The 17612-nt window shown below is 37.8% G+C and overlaps 1 protein-coding gene across 10 annotated transcripts in view; it reads right to left on the bottom strand.

Annotated features, from left to right (window-relative positions):
- UNKL (unk like zinc finger) overlaps positions 1 to 17612 on the bottom strand; it is a 50329-nt gene that overhangs the window by 10737 nt on the left and 21980 nt on the right. For 9 of the 10 annotated variants that reach the window (XM_080556210.1, XM_080556214.1, XM_080556213.1 and 6 more), the window contains 4 exons: positions 11990 to 12178; positions 10445 to 10507; positions 6599 to 6764; positions 473 to 565 (listed from right to left, as the gene is read on the bottom strand). In XM_080556210.1, coding sequence (XP_080412336.1) covers positions 473 to 565; positions 6599 to 6764; positions 10445 to 10507; positions 11990 to 12178 — 511 coding nt within the window. The remainder of the gene's footprint in view (positions 1 to 472; positions 566 to 6598; positions 6765 to 10444; positions 10508 to 11989; positions 12179 to 17612) is intronic. The other variant, XM_080556211.1, reaches the window with a different exon arrangement.

Below are 17612 nucleotides of genomic sequence, written 5' to 3'. Positions count from 1 at the left end.
TTGTTAAGTATCAAGTTCTACAGGTTGCTAGCTCCATCTCAAGATTCATCCTCACTCCCACTCTCAGCAACAACCTACCCATGGAAGTACCTGAAGGTCTCTACAACACAAACTGTCTGCTGCCAGACATTTGCAGCACTCAACATGCAGACAGTCAAACTCAAACATATATACTTTTACAGGAAGGCATTAAGTTACTACTTTCATCAACTGTTATGCCTGTGGACCCAAATCATTAAGCAAGTTTTTTAAAAAAAAAGTTTACTAGATGGACCCCTTGCAATATACAGAGAGGATGATAGCCATCCAACCTCTTTACACCACTAAGTTAAACAGCTGGAGCACAACTGGGAACTTTTCTCCACAGTCTTTGTTGGCTGTAACTATTTTGATGAGTAAAAACTTAGAAAGGTAATAAATAAAAATATTTTAAATGAGGATAGAGTTTAATTTTACAAATTGGACCTCTTACTTGCTAATCCAACGTCACTGCCTTCTTGATCTTCCCATTCTCTATTTATGGATGCAACATTCACATCTTTAAAATGTAAATCTAAAGCAGAACCTGTAAAGCAGAACATTATGTTAGTGAATTATACGTCAAACTATCCTGATGGCTGAAATGAGGAAACTTTGTCTGTTTTTATTAGTGTTTCCATCACAAAAACCTTTAACATCTACATCATGACCTGAAGTATAGTACAGGCACACTGTAAAAGACAGCACCTGTATTTTCTAAAAGGGAAAACTTTCATTTGTAAGCTATCGGAGATCTTTCAGCTGGTCAGTTAAATAGAGGATAATGAAGAGGTGGCTATCTATCCATGTTTTGAACAGATCTGTGTCACCTGTTGTGTTTAGATCTACTTTAAAAGAAAAAAGAGGAAAAATAAAACGTACATACCTATGCAAATATATTTATTCTTATTGAATATAAGCAGTCATTATACCTGAGAATATATATATATATATATATATAATAAGCAGTCATTATACCTGAGGCACTGCAAATGCCCCTCAGGACAGTTACCCTTTGGGGTAACTGAGTTACATATCAGGGCATGCAGATGTAAGGAAAGTCAGAATATTCACATGAAAATGTGCAATATTTTAAATAAATAATGCAAAATTCAAAATCAATATTTAATTTAGAGGCAGTCAGGCTGCCTCACAATTCAAGGCGTATACCAGTCTAAATTTCCTCTGGGAAATACGAAACGGTTCTTATTGATATACTTTTTAACAGGTCCACTGCTTATAAAGTGTTAGAAGATGGAGAGTTATTTTTCCCCCTTCCTCTTAACTTCTCTTCATTTAAGATCACAACATATATGGGAGGCAAAGGAAGAGACACAGATTTTCCTTAAATGACAAGGCTCTCAGACAGGCAAAATCTCCATGCTTGAGTATCCAACAGAAAGCAAAGCAAGTAACCAAAACATTCCCAGAACCTAACACAGACAACAAAGTGAAGTAACAGGCTGGCAAGCATCCCCTTGTGTTAAGGTCTCACCTTCTCTCTATTACCACTTGAATGGTTTCCTTTCACTACTGCCCCTCCCCTATTTACTCCTCTCCAAATCTTTCTGCTTTGATACTTTGCATATCTAATCTCTCTAATTTCTCCAATCTCTTTGAAAATATTTTCATTTATTCATTTTTAAAATTTTTCAGGAGTACTTCACACAAAGTGAAGCTTTTATGTTCTCAGCTTATGCTTCTTTCTTTTTGTTTTAAATCAGAACAAAACCAGGCTATTCACCCAATCTCCCTGGAATCTGACAGGAGCAGATTACAGCAACACACCTTCTTCCACTCCATCTTTGTTCAGCGTCCAACATACCACCCAAGCCTCCATATTAAATGCTTGTTTTATCTGATTGGCATACTTATTCTCAATTCCCCTGACTCCTTCTCTTCCCCAGCTCTAGAGGACCATTGAGCACAGAAGGCTTGCAGCTCCCCATGAAATCAAGATGAAGGACCACAGAAAAGGCTTCAGACCCCACTGTAGGACAAAGCGTTCTCAGTTCTTGCTAATGCAACTTTCCTGCATCTCCCCTAACCCTTCATCCAAACCCATTCATCCCCTTTTCCCATTATCGCCTAGCCCTTTCTCTTGCCGCAGCTCCTTTTTTACTTTTTTTTTTTAGAATTCTTCAATGCACCAATTCCTACAAGAACACTATGTATTTCTTCTCTGTTTTACAATAATGTTTTATTTTTCTGCTCTACTCAGATTATGCAAAGCACTTTCTTTTCAATGCCATCTTGTATATCCACAAAGTAGAACTCTGGAAAAAGAACTTACATATATGTAATTCCTTTGAGGAAAAAAATACGAGACCTACACACTCACAGTAAAGTACATTAACTTATACTTACATGAGATGTGTATGTTGTGACTCATATTCAGTTAATAAAAATAGCATCCTGAAAACCATTTTATAAAAACAGCTGCTGTGGACAGCAGGGGCATATTCTGTCTCAGAAGAATCAAGAATCTCTTAAGCTCAATAACAGAATGACAATGGGACATGGGAAACAGAGCATACAACTGCTTAAATGATTACTTTGCAACACTTGTTCAGTATATCACAATTAAAATATTATATTGAATTAGCACATATAGTATAAATTAGACCTTGGATCTCATAGTAACTTGTTACAGTCAGCTAGCCCCTACTTATTCCAACAGCACTGTTTGTCTTGACAAAAATGTGTTTTCAATCCATAGCACCTCTTAAAATATTAACCATAAGCCGATGAAATTATATTACTTAAATAGAATGCAAACTAAAATTCCTCTCCTTCTAACTTTGACATCTAAAAATAATTTAAAATTTATTTTATGTTCTAACACCCAGATCATAAAACAAATCTTTTAGGAAAGTAAGCTATATACTTGTGAGACTGCAGAAAAAGATCTGTGATTTTATATTCTATATACATTTCTTTCAAAAAAACATTAGAAAAGCAAATGCCTAACTTACCATTGCTAAGTGCTGACTCACTGTCTGCAGTCTCCTGGTCTCTGGTACACATTGATTTAAACACAGAAACCTTAAAGTATACCAGCTAATCACAGCAACTCCCTGGTCATGTGACTTACACCACAGGATGTGAAAAAACAGTGTCTTTCAAATCACAAAACATTCCCTGTCATAGCCTACTGAATAAAACATATTTACTGTAAAAGTGCCCTATGTTTCAACAAGTTTGTGCATTAACGCTAACTAAAGGAGCCCAGACGATACGCTGGCTGGCAGGACTGCCCCTTAGAAGGATCACACAAGGCTGTCTAAAAGAACTGCTGGAAACATCAAGTACAACAAAGGCAAATAGAAGAATGCTGCACCTGGGATAGAATTACCCCTTGCAACAGTACAGGCTGGTGGCCAAATGACCAGAATGCAGCTTTGCAGAAAAAAATCTAGGAATACTAATGAATTCAATATGCTCCATGGGCAGTAAAATGCTCCATGGCAGTAACTAATGCATATTGGCTTGCATTAGTAGAAGCGTAGGCAGAAGGTTGAGGGAAGCAACTATTCTCAAGCACCTGTGAGACCACAGCAGGGGTACCACAATCAGTTTTGGAGTTCACAGTGCAAGAAAGACATTGACAAACTGGAGTGTGTCCAGTTCCTTGCCACCTGGATGGCTAGGGTACTGAAACATGTAATATACAAGGACAACCTAAGAGAGCTAGGTTTGTTCTGTTCAAGAAAGAGAAAGCTAAGGAAAAAACTAATTAGTATCTTCAACTACCTAATGTTCAGTTATGGAAAACATGGAGCCATACGCTTCTTGGAGGTTCACAGCAAAAGAATAGTGGGTTAACTGAAGGACGTAACTCCTTCAACAAATGCTCTAGAAGGCTGGGAAGAAGGTGAAAATATCCTGACACTCCTTTCTGCTATCAATGACATGTTTCTCTCAGAGTGAACACTGCTGGCTCAAGAGCCATCTATTCCCTTCTGTACTACACGACTGAGAGAAAAGAGGTTTTTGAGCCATACCAACTACATTTTCAGTAAAGGCAAATCTTGATAGAAGTGCAGAGTTTTGTGGATCAAGAACACACATCATCCCCAAACTCTCAAAGTTTGTATTCTTGAAACAATTCATTTGATCTGACAATATATTTGTGAATTCAAACAGCTGAACCACCAACAGCAGCATGAGATGTTTGATACATGTTCAAAGACTAACAGATTTCTTGACAGAAGGACATGAACATGCAATACACATTGTTCAGCTTACGGTGATATGATGTCAAACAAAGTACATAGCACTTCATCAGACCAAACTACATAACCAATGTACATGATGTGCACCTTTCATTCTGGAGAACACACAAACCCTGGAATTTCAAGTTGCCAGTGTTCTGTGCTGCCATAAGGCTGATACTTAAAGAAGTGCTGGGCTGATACAACAGTACCTGGAGTACTGTGTCCAGCTCTGGGCTGCCCAGTACATGAAGAGATACGGAGTTACTGGAGATATTCATCCTTTGAGATATTCAGAAGCCATCTGAACATGGCCCTGGGCAACCTGCTCTAGGTGGCCTTGCTTGAGCATGGGGGTTGGACCAGATGACCTCCAGAGGTCCCTTCCCATCTCAGCCATTCTGTGATTCTGTGAAGTTTTGCCAGCAGCATCAGAAATGGAAATAATGAATCACAGGATTATAGAATGGCTCAGGTTGGAGGGGACCTTAAAGATCATCTAGTTCCAATCCCTCTGCCGTAGGCAGGGATGCCACCCACCGGATCAGGTTGCTCAGGGACTCATCTAACCTGGTCTTAAACACCTCCAGGGATGGAGCATCCACAACATCTCTGGGCAACCTGTTCCAGTGTCTCACCACCCTCTGAGTGAAGGATTTCTTCCTAACATCTAATCTTTATCTCCCCTCCTTTAGTTTAAAACCATTTCCCCTTGCCCTGTCATTATCTGATTGAGCAAAGAATCGCTCTCCATCTTTTTTGTAAGTCCCCTTTAAGTACTGAAAAGCTGCAATGAGGTAACCCCAGAACAGTAATGTGATGAATGTAATAAAGATTACATTCCGCCTGATTAATCTCCAGCAAACACCTGTGGTTTTCAGGTGCTCAGAACAGATAGATTCTGAGTAATTTTCACTGTATTTCACACTGTGTCAGTAGATATTTTCTAAGTCCATCAACATCCAGCTATGGTTAGGCCAATATCTTCCTTCTTTAGAATAAAAATGTCTGTATCTCTCTATACATACTGTTGAGAACAGATATTCTCCCACCACGTGTCAAGTTCTGTTATTTTTGGAGTGAGAATGTGCTTATGTCTAAACACTTTAGTATACCTAATTATCTCCATTCTCTAATGATAATAATAAACAGAACAGGATAACGTGATACAATTGCCTAACACTGACTGCATGAAGTTACTGTTGAAGTTCTTCCCTCTGCTATTAAGAACTTGGATAGAAAATCAGTGTCTGTTACTCAAATATTTATCCCCTTGTACCATTTTCCACATAAAAAGCCTAGCTGGTTGCAAACAAGGGAAAGGCTCTGGGTTAAGGACACAGATTTTGGAATTGAGTATTTCCTGAACCTGTCCCGGGTACCCAGAAAACAAGGGCTGTTGTTTGCAGAACTGGAAATTTAAGATGTCTTCTTTCTTTCTCTCTTCCCTGTACCCACTCTAAAATTGAGCCTACAGTCCCCCTTGTCACCCGTCCCCCACTGACATGATACATTTAACTGACATGCATTTCTGTCTGGTGATCTTCTGAACCTTGGAAGAGTCCAGAAGGTTCACTGACTCAGCCTCAAGCACAGAGACAGCATGCTCTGTGTGCAAAGTTAGCTTGCTCTCTCCTAATAGGAGCTCCCTGTTGCTGATACGTTTTGACTGGTAATGGATCTGAGCCTTCACATCCCACTGCCCTTCTGTGATGCCTGCACTGTTCTGCCACACAGCTGGAGGTGTCACAGTGCAAACTGTTGCCACTCATAATAGGTGGCCCTCCAACCCTGACAGAGTAGCAGTATTAAACACCAGCCAGACAGTCTGGCAGCAAAGTATTGTGGATTTTATTTTTTTTTTGAATTGGTTTGGAACAGAAGTGCTGAGGTACTAATAGGCCAACTCCTGTTCTTATCCCTGTCATCAGAGTGGTTCCAAAAAGTGTTTATCAGTATGATGATAGGTGCTTTATATATATAAATATAAATAGATACATACAAATATATATATATATAAAGTCAGATCTCAGCAGCCCATCAACAGATGTTGAGGAGACATTACTTTTAGGAACACACAGAGATGCATTACAAAGGGTTTATGCTGGCCACTACCAATGACAAAATTACAGTTTAAATGTCCTGTTCACTCACTCCTATGCTCACACTGGAGACCTTGTGAAAAATAATGATTTTGGGGAAAATCATTTAAATTAACATTCAGATATTGCTTTTAATTACATATAATAAAGTATGTACAACATTACTGTCTTTACCAAAAACCTGTTCCGAACCTACATTGAAATAAGGAGATTTGAATAATGCAACAAACCACATACAATCAGAGACTGAATGTTAAGACTTGCCTATAACTGATTCAATTGTGTTACCACCAGAATAGAATGGGAGAGCTTTGGCACTGACAGCTGAGACAGCTGGAGGAGATGAACAATCCGATCCGACACTGGAGGCTAGACTGGAAGTTATACTTGAAGCAAGTGGATTAACCACTGAAAAAACACCGAGATGGTTCTGTTAAAAAAAGAAAACAAAACATATATATATATATATTAGTACATATATACTTACAGAGACGTATGTGAAAACACATGAAATAAATAGAATGTAGTTTTAAAAGTTACTTTCGTTCTAACAAAAAGAAATCCAGAAGAAACCTCTAAATGAACAGATTAGAATAATCTTCATTATAATTTACCAACATGTGTATTTCTCTAATGTGGCTGGACATGGCTATCATATGAGGGAATTCTGCTTTCAGGAAAAAAAGGTTTTTAGGTAACTTCAAATGAGCTCTACAGTCATAGTTAGTCAGCTGAAGTCTGACGACTCTTTTCAAAAGGAAAATATCTACTGAGTAATTGTACCATTTCATAATACATTTGTACACATATTGTACACGTATTTGATCTGCATTTTTTCCAATTTATTCTAAATACAATTGGCACATAAACTGATCTTCAGTTGAGACAGTTGAGAAACATGACTGCACTACGCACGTGTACCACATAATATAATGACCTGTACCTATGCTACTTCTTTCTAGCTGAATACTGTTGTCATAGAAATCATACAGTTAAATTATAAAATGTAATAAATACTAAATTAAATTATAAAATTATTTAATTAAATTATAAAATTGTTTATTAAATTATAAAATGTAATAAATACTAAACTAGCATTCTAAACTAGCAAATAACTTCAAAAAGTCTACATGGACTTGGTGAAAGCTCTCCAGTATATGAATTCTTTTTATTGTTTTACCAACTTCCTTGAGTCTTTTGGTTAAGAAAAACAACATTTAACTGTGACTGAATCAATCCAACATCCTCTCATTGCTTTCTATGGGATGAGCCATGATTGTGTAGTACCTACTGAGTACTCTCCTGATTTCTACCAATACCATGGAAATTTTCCTATTTCAAAAGTAGACATAATGCAAGATTGAGACTGACAATGACCATCAGAATGAACCATGGACATAAGACAAATATCTCTGTCTGTACTGAAAGATCAGGTTGCTGCGGGGACTGTTCAGGTGTGTTTTAATTGCTGATGGAGATTCCATAGCCTCTCTGGCTCTCTGTTTTAATGTCTGGCCATCCTCGCCATATAAGACATGCGCTGTGTTTTACAGTATGACTTTGAAATAATGAATGAAAAAGACAATTTCCAAGGAACTCTGCAAGAGTAGCAAATACAATTACAATCTTGTTCTCAAGCTTGTATTCTATCATCTGGTGTAAGCAGAAATAAATATCTGTTTCAAAGGAGAGAAGATCCTTTCATCAATGCCAAACAACTTCTCTCTACTGCCTTTCCCCTCCCAACAACAGACATCTTGCTTTTCAGGTCCTGCCTGAAGTATGTTATACTAACTGCTGCCACAAAATTTTCTGGGAGTAGCAGAGCTGCTCTATAGCATATACAAAATGTAATGGAATGCTTTTGTTCCATGCATTTGCTGCAATTTCAGCTGAAGTCCAACTTCCTTCCCTAGCTATAGTTAGGAAAAACTACTCTACTTAACAGCCAGATTTACGGAAAAATATAAATTATCTAAATAAACAGTATATATCTTACTACGAACTATACAACCTATGACATATAAAAGGATTTCAGGCTGTTGTGATACAGTTTTAAAAAAAATTACAAAACCAGAAATTTCATTAATTTTAAACCTGATATGACATAGCCTGATTCTCCTTAGTGGCACCAGTGACAGGATAAGAGGCAACAGCCACAAACTGCAGTACATAAAAAAAAAAACGTGATTGTGGCCGAACACTAAAGCATATAGCTCAAAGAGGCTGTGGAGTCTCCCTTCCTGAAGATAAACACTACCGGACAAGGTCCTAAGCAACCTGTTCTAGCTGACCTTGCTCTGACAAGGGGGAAGATAGACTACAGACCTCCAGAGGTCCCTTCTAAGCTAAACTATCCTATGATTCTATGATAGGCTTTTCCAAGCTTTGTTCCAACATTAAAATTTACACTGAATTAACAACATACTCTCTAATATATCAATGCAACATGCTAAGACTTTTTATATTAGTGAAAAATTATCACTCAAAATATATGCCCTTTTGGCCTGCCCCATCTTAAGCTGAGGCCTCTTGGTGAGAGTGGAGTGAAGAAACCTCACACACCCACACAAAGCTGATGGATTTTTTCAGTTAGTACTCTTTCTCCCCAGCATAAACACCTACACCTACTGGACTATTTACTCTTTTTTGCCTAACACATTTACAAGCAGCAAGCCTCTTGTCCCACCCTGTTTCCACAGAGATGCACTTGGGCTGCTCAAAGGTTCCTTTCCTTCCTCTCTTTTGACAGACCAAGACTGACACTATCTGTGACTTCCAAACTCCATTCTGGAGGATATCTAAACAGAACAGAGAGACAAAATAAACAGAAACGAGACAGGAGAGAAAGGTTATTAAAAAAAGATGTCAACAATTTTTTAATTACATAGCAGAATTTCAAACATTCTGCACTAATTAAGTGCAAATTATATAGTTTTTTTTTTTTAAATAAGGAGAGAATAAAATAATGAAAACAACCTGCAAATATTTTTAGAAACATTAGATAATAGGAAAAGTCATGCAATTCAGGTTGGAAGGAACTGCAGCAGGGCATCTAGTCCAACCACTTGATCAGAGTTAATTTGTCTATGAAGTCAGCCCAGGTGACTGAGTGTTTTTGCTAGTCTGGTCTTGAAAACCTCCAAGGATGAAGAGTGTACAAGCAAATTCTGCAAACACTGCTTGACTCTCCCAATGGTGAAAAACTTTTCTTTACATCCAGTCTTAGCTTCTTGTTTCAGCTTAGCAAGTTCTCTCTTGTCCACCCACTAGCACCACTGTGAATGTGCTGGCTCTGTCTTCTTCAGCTCCCCATAGGTATTTGGAAAGCTGCTATTGGGTCCTCCTGAAGTCTTCTTTTCTCCAAGCTAAAAACAAGCTCTGCTTCCTCAGCCTCTCCTCACAGGGCAAGTGCTCCAGGACCCAGACCATCTTGTCAGCCCTTCACCGAACTTGCTTGCTCTAAGTAGTTTATTGATGTAATTCTAATACTGGGGGCCAACACTGAATGTGGTATTCTAGTTGTGGTCTAACAAGTGCTAAACAGAGGGGAGTAACCCGTTCCCTTGATCTACTGCCATGCTCCTGTTAATAGAACACGGGATAATGTTTGGTCTTCTGTGCAGCCAGACAACACTGTTGGCTCACATTTAGCTTGCTGTCTACATAGACCCTCAGGCACTTTTACACAGTGCTGCTTCCCAGACAGTTAGTTCTTGTTCTCAGCCTGTACTACAAAATCACAAAATGGTTGCGGTTGGAATGGACCCTCTGGAGATCATCTGGTCCAACCCCCCTGCTCAAGCAGGACCACTTAGAGTAGGTTGCCCAGGACCACGTCCAGACAGCTTCTGAATATTTCAAAGGACAGAGACTCTACAGTCTCTCCAGGCAACCTGTTCTAGTGCTCAGTCACCCTCACAGTAAAGAAACATTTCCTGATATTCAGACAGAAGTTCTCGTGTTTCAGTTTGTGTCCATTGCCTCTTGTCTTGTCACTAGTTGTAATTTTTCCTTAGACTATATTACGAAGTGCCACAGAACTTTGATACTGCATTAATGAATGACCAAAAAGGGCAAAATATTACAGTGTTTAGCTTCTGGCAATACCTGCTTGTTGTCTTGTTCACTTATTTTCTGCTGATTCTCAGCTGAGAAACTTCGCTGCTTTGCCTAAAACAAGAAAACTCTATGTAATATATTAACTTAATGAGTCGCTGCTATAAAATATCTAATTAGTTTATGAAGGGTCAGTGGCATCCCTGTAACGATGCTTTAAAGAGGATGACTGTTTTCCTCACTGCAGTCCCATATGGAGAACTGAATTTTAATGCTCTTAAAGTAAATGTACGTGAAAAAGGAAAGGCAGTTGCAATTGTTCCACTTACATTCACAATTGAGTGCATGCAAGTTATTTCTGGTCCAAAAACTGAGTAGCCATGTTAGCACTATGTTGTGACTGAAATAACATGTTTGAAGTGCTCACCAGCTAGGGAATAATTCTCCAAGAGGCTGGTGAGATAGAAGCCTGAGTTAGCCAAAAGTTTCAGTGGAACTGCCTATATTTTCCCTTTAAGTAATCATGCTACAAATAACAAGCAAAACAATTTCAAACATAAGGGCAGATTTTATTTGAACACCATTTTATAATAAGGTAACTTTTGAAACAAGTGAAACATACATAAATTAAAGGAAACTGTAAGCATTTTCTCTACGCCCACTGTGTTCTTGAAGAGCAGAATGAAAAATATCTCTTTTCAGACTAGTAATTTTCAGTGATTTCCTTAATTGCAGTAACCTCTGCATGGCTCCTATCTCTTTCGGAAAAAAAACAGTTCTTTCTGCTGCCTTTGAGCAGTTCTGTTGTGTTTGTTCCTTCGGGAGACTGCTAATCTCTCTTGCAGTGAATGCTCCCTGTTGCAACTCTCTGTCAGTTGGAACTCTCCTCTTTATAAGCCTCCATGCTTTTTTCTCAGTTCCAAAGTCCATCACTGCCTCCTCTCTAAACAGATTCAAGGTGGCCAGGAAAAGGCAAGCACTTGACTTCTTTGCTGCTAAGACACATGCTTTGTAGCAGTACATTGCTCACTGATAGTGAAGGAAGTGGCAAAACTGATTTTAAACAGTGTTACATCTTTTCTCAATTACTGCTACAGAGCGCTCTCTCTCTCTTTTTAAGAGGCTTGTATTTTATCATTGGTCTGTCTCAGCAATGAACTTGTCTGAGAAGGAGCTGCAGGTGGGACAAGAAACAGAAATTAATCAAAGATTAGCGCTCATAGTCTCAACAGCCAGAAATAATGTGTATGTTCACCAGTCGTTTTCAACAAAAATTAAAAGCAAACCGTACCAAGACTAGATACGTTTTTTGTTTGTTTTTTTCACTGTTATCTTGCTCTATTCTAGGCTACGTGGGCTCAAAATAACAATCACAATGCTTCTGCAAAGTTACAACTTACTACATGTCAGTTGACACTTTGCAAGGGTGTTCTTGGCCAGTGACAACTGTAGTTTGACACTGTTTAGCTCACAACAGAGGAGGGCTCCCAACTCTGTTTTAAATGAGTGCAGATATGCGAGGCAGAGAACATTTTCTTCTGAATCTAATTATCTTAAGATTGCATTTGTAATTCTACACCCATATTATTCACATACCTGATCTTCTCGTTCAAAACCTGGTGCTTTTGGATAGCTAGATGTTGGTGAAGAAACACCTGATGTACTAGACTCAGAACACAGAACACCATTTGCTAATGATCTCTGTCTACAAAGAGGTCCCAGAGGTGACAAAGAACTACTGCCACCAGAAGTTGACGTTACAGTTGGACTTGAAGAACAGGAAATCTGTAGAAGACAGAAAACAGTGTCTAATATACTCTATAATATTTTTACATGTCTATTTTCCCTTTAGAACACAATTAGTTGAAATTATAGATCAATTTCAATTTCTGTTAATAAAATGCCAACTTTTTTAGCTTAAAAAGTAGTTGATAGCAAAAGTAACAAGGAGATATTGTAATTATACAAATTTCAAAAGAAGATGCATTTGTACACACCAGAATATTGTCTTGTTTGGTCCCCATGCACAAAATGACTCTCAGGCAGAAATTATTTGCTTTCTGACAACTATGACTTCCATTCATTCATGTATTTCCTTATTTACAGTTTGAAGTAAGCATTGTATGACATTTCACACTTTCAAAGAACTCATCTGGATCAAGCCAAACAGTTCAATAAGAAAAAGTCAAGTAGGAGTTTTGCAAAAAGTAAATCAATGCCCGTTTGTATATCTCAAAAGGCTGTTTTCTGAGATTCTTAAATAATTTATTAATGAATAATCATCCTCAACACTTTAAAATTTAAAACACTACTGAATTTATACATTTTTGTTCTGATACACAACTGCCAGAGAATTATAAATTTCTGAAGTAAAAGGCTTAAGGTGAAGGTGTAATCTCTGTAAGTAGGCCTGGACAATATGTTCACTCAAAGTATAATTCCAATGAACCTGAAATTTAGGAAGTCAGGTGGCAGATTCCTACAATAAACGTGTTCAAGTGAAACTGTGGGTACTGCTTGTTTCTACATTTTTTTAAATAAACCCTTTAATTTTTTTTAAGCCAGGCTAATAACTAGACTCAGTTCTCTCAGTGGTGAGAACACTCAGTGATGAGACACATTTCAATCCCTCCTGCACTTGATTCAGAACACGGTCTGTGAAGTTTCAAGAACCTGAACTAGTCAATGCTCTGTACAGTAGTGGAATAAAATTCTGCCGCCAAAGTTGTTTTAATTTGTTTAAAGACAAAATACACACTGAATCAGACAGACTGAAAATAACTATATAGCTTACTGCTAAACTCTCAACTTAGGGTTAACCTTAACTCTTACTTTATGCTCCAAAGAATGTGAAAGTATTTTAAACAAATCAGGATTTTAAAATGAGACACCTCTCTCCCTAGAATAGCATAACCTCAAGATGTCCCTCCTAGGCAGCAGGAACTTCAGATTCAAATTCCTTTAAATCAGGTAGAGGACACACATGAACCTAGAGGTCATCTTAACCTTGGACAGAATAAACATCTCAACAAATGTAAGCCCTACAGCCACTGAGTATTATTACCTATGCATTCACTCACACCTTTTCCTACGTAAAATCTGCTGTCGCAGACCTTATCTGCATGGAGTTGCGCAATTATATTGCTTCTGAAATCCAAAGAGAGCTTACCTACGTAAGAGTGAAACATACATACAGCCTGACAGACAACAGAAGTACAAGAGTGGACACCACAGCAAAAATAATTAAATTGATAGCCGAGGTTTATTCAGGCAAAATTCCTACTGAAGTCAAAGGCTGTAGAATTCATGTTTTGACCACAAGCTAGTTACAGCATATAATGTTTCTCTTTCTGTTACCATTCACTGCAAATCCAAAACTGAGGATTGCCTTGTGCATGGATTACAAAGTTAGCAATTTTTTTTTTCATTCAAAAATACTGAAATCCTTTGTTTATCCTAGAGAGAAAACTGAAGGGGAAAAAAAAGGAAAAAAAAGAAAAAAAAGGGACACTGCCAGGAAAAAAACATTGCTCTTAAGTGAAATTAAAAACCTGTGGTGTTTTGTTTTGGTTTTGTTGCCAAAAACTTGTTAAGGTATTCAATTCCATATCCAAAGATTTTGAAAACTTATTATGAACAATACAGTTACATCTTCTAAGAATATTTAAAAACATATTTCTGGTAGCAGAGGGTTCCTTAATGCAGTGGACAAGCAGGTAAAGTAAAATGAGTAGACAGTGAAGGCACATTAACACCAGAATTAAGATACTACTAGTCTAGATAAGCTACAGACTCGATTTAAGGATGTGAATTCCCTTATCTGCACAGAATGTTTCTCAGATGTAAATTTCACATCCACATTTTCAGATAGGCAGGCAACATAGATTAATTTACAGGCAGAGGAAGATGTACATTACGGTTATTCCCCTGCAACGCAGTTACTCCCTTACAATGTGACCTAATGTAGACTAGGGGAAAGGGAGGAAGGAAGATAGTCATTATGTATTACTTATCTTGGAGGGCTACCTGCAGACAACAGAACTACATATGGAACTACGCTCTTTTTCAACCAGAAGTAAAGGGCTTGAGGTACAGAACTACTGGTCAAGCTCAGATGCTATGAGATGGTGTATACCGTCAAATAAGATTATAAGGTGCCACTCGTATGACCCTTCTTGTTACAGTAGGTATCAACGGTAGCATTAACATCTACAGAGAGAGCTGCAAGCATTAAGAGCTTACACAATAATAATTTGTGTAGTTTTGCCACAAAATAAATAAATAAATAAATATTGCTCAACCGCCTAAGCTGCAGGAAGCATTATCTGATTACATTTATGTTTAGATTTTTGGTTTTAAACTCTGAAGAGTCAACCACGATGAGAGTAGATAGCGATAGCCTCTACTCTGTCTTTTGTATTTTCTGGCAAAAAACCAACACATTAGTTAAGTTTTAGTAACTACGTTACATAGTAACACAAATTCTGTGTGACCCAACTTGCAAAGAATATGTTAAAAAAACAAATGGGTCATATAATATCCACAGTAGGTTAAAATATACAAGCAAGAAAAAAAATCTTTGAATTTCAAGCCTAGGATGAATTTACAGGACAGTTTACATATAAAGTACGTCTTTTTGGTTTGAAGTTATTATTTGGAATTTATTCCTATCTTCTGCCTGCCCCTATACTGCACATTTATTCCCCTAATATAAATGTAATAATATGTGCTGTTGGATTAGACCCAGGCTAATATCCTGTTACCAAAAGGGGGCAAGAAGAGACGATATTTAGGAAAAATACCTGATCCTGGTCATTATCTAAGGTCATTAAACAAAAGTAATTCCTAAGGCAGAGAAAGCAAATGGAAGAATTTTAGGGCCACCTCCTTTTCATCTTTGAGAGACTCCTCCAGGTCTGGTGAAGATGTTCTGGCCCTTAATTTCAACGCTTATCAGGGCCCTCCACCTTGCTGTCCAGGCTTGAAAACGCATCTCTTCCATGACTCAAAGGTAGGTGGACTCCACAGAGAAATCATGATAGGTTACACTGCCACTCACCTGACAAGGAATAATTTCTCAAATATTTAGTCATCTCTTACGGCCTGATACAGGATACCTTTAAGACCACTGCTCCTGTATCTCACATGTCTGGCTTTTTTTTGCACAAATAAGATAAAAAGAACATTCAAGAAATGTCAAGAAATGTATCACTAGAAACAGTCATTCAACTTAGTGCAATATCGATGCCAAGACGATGAATGAACGTGCATTTTGTATCAGAAGGGACTTTTTGTTCACAATTAACATGAGGGCAAATGTTGTATCAGAAGGGATTTTTTGTTCACAAGTAACAGGAAAGCAAATGTCAGTACTAACATCAAAATAAGTGTAATATCAGCATGAGAAGGAAAAATAGTGCAAGAGAGAGGAAGGGAAACTATAAATACTTAGATGAACATGTAAGAATGTAATGAAAGTATAAGTTTACAGAAGTTATTTAAAACAGGGCCTCCTCACTAACAACCTGGATTGTACAGCATTTTTAATGGGCTCATTCTTCTAATAATTTCTATAGAAAGGGAAATAGTATTAAACTCTCAAACTGTGGACCTAGGCAACAGGTAGTTAAACAACTTGCTCAGAGTCAAGGAGGTTTTTTATGACTGAGCAGAGAACTGAGTTAGGTCTCTCAAGCCCAAGGTCTGTGCTCTAAGTACTACACCACCCTTCTCCTCTAGAAGTAAAGAAAATAGCAGGTTACTTCACCGGCGTAATACAGCAGTACATATGAGAGAAGTTTTGGAATATGAATAGAGACATTTAGTTCTGAAGATTCAAAAGAAGTGAGAAAGTCTGATTATGGTGTGAAAAAAAAAAAACAAACACTAAAATCACTAAAATTAAGTTCACTTGGGAGCAGCATCTGATGGTGATGAGAATGAAGCTGAAGGAGACAGAAAGACAAAGCTTATTGGAACAGAGAGAAAAGCACAAACCAAGAATGTAAACATGGTGCCAGGGTAGAGAAAAATGCGGGGAGGTAGGAAAGCATACAGTGACTACTGTAATACTAATAGAAAGCAGGTTACAGCAGATGCAGACGGTGAAAGTAAGCAAGCAACAAAACTCAAGGATTAAACATATAAAGACGTAAGACCAAATTCGTAATAAGAAATCAGGAACTGAATATCCAGAAAAAATATAATGGAAGTGTAGGTAAGTAATCGAGTGAAAGAAATGGCATGACATTTTGCCAGAGAACAGAAAAAGATGGCCACTTGCAATAAAACTTCAAGAAGAAAGTACTGGAAAGACAGCAGGGTCAACTTCTGCACTTTCACACTTGAACAGTAATGCAAGCACTCTTACCGGAAACAGAATGGAAAATGTACACAATGTTAATCTGAATCCCAATGACTATAACAGAAAAATGCATGTATATGGAGGAAGATTTCTCATGGCTGGAAGGCACATTAGGATAGTTAGCGTTTTCAGCTGTAACGAAATCATTCATGACAGGCTAAGAAGTTTCTGGGAGAACAGATGTATTTATGAGTCTCTCCTGAAAGTTTCAGAACCTTAGCAACAACAGTTAGCTTCCCAAATAAACAGGTGGATGCTCTCTCAGAACCTTATAGCCAGTGGGCTTCTGCACTGGAGTCCTGAGATAAAACGCTGGCATACTGGTATCTTTATTCTTGATCTACAGGACACCATAATGAAGCTACACGAAAAAGTCAGGAGTTTTAACAACTGCTCTATTTACTTACAGTTCCTTTTAAACATTATTTAAACTATGTCCTTTCATGTAGTTTCTAACCAAGCAGGATAGACCAACACTTCTGGAAACCTAGAAATGAAATTCTGGTAATAAATGTATTTACTTATTAAAAATATGTTAGGAAAAAAAATCAAATCAAGAAAGAAAACAAAGATGTTGCTATCTTTATATATTATTGTCCTTGTTTTGACTGGGATAAAGTTAATTTTCTTCATAGGATCTGGTATGGTGCTGTGTTTTGGATTTAGGATGAAATAATGCTGATAACACACCGATATTTCAGTTGCTGCAGAGCAATGCTTACACTGAGCCAAGAACTTTTCAGCTTCTCATGCCCTGCCAGCGAGAAGGCTAGGGGTGCACATGAAACTGGAAGGGGACACAGCCAGGACAGCGACCCAAACTGACCAAAGGGATATTCATATCCATAGAGCATC

The sequence above is a fragment of the Anser brachyrhynchus genome (assembly GCF_964034855.1).
Source record: "Anser brachyrhynchus genome assembly, chromosome: 15".
Taxonomy (NCBI): domain Eukaryota; kingdom Metazoa; phylum Chordata; class Aves; order Anseriformes; family Anatidae; genus Anser; species Anser brachyrhynchus.
This window is presented reverse-complemented; position numbering and strand designations above follow the sequence as displayed.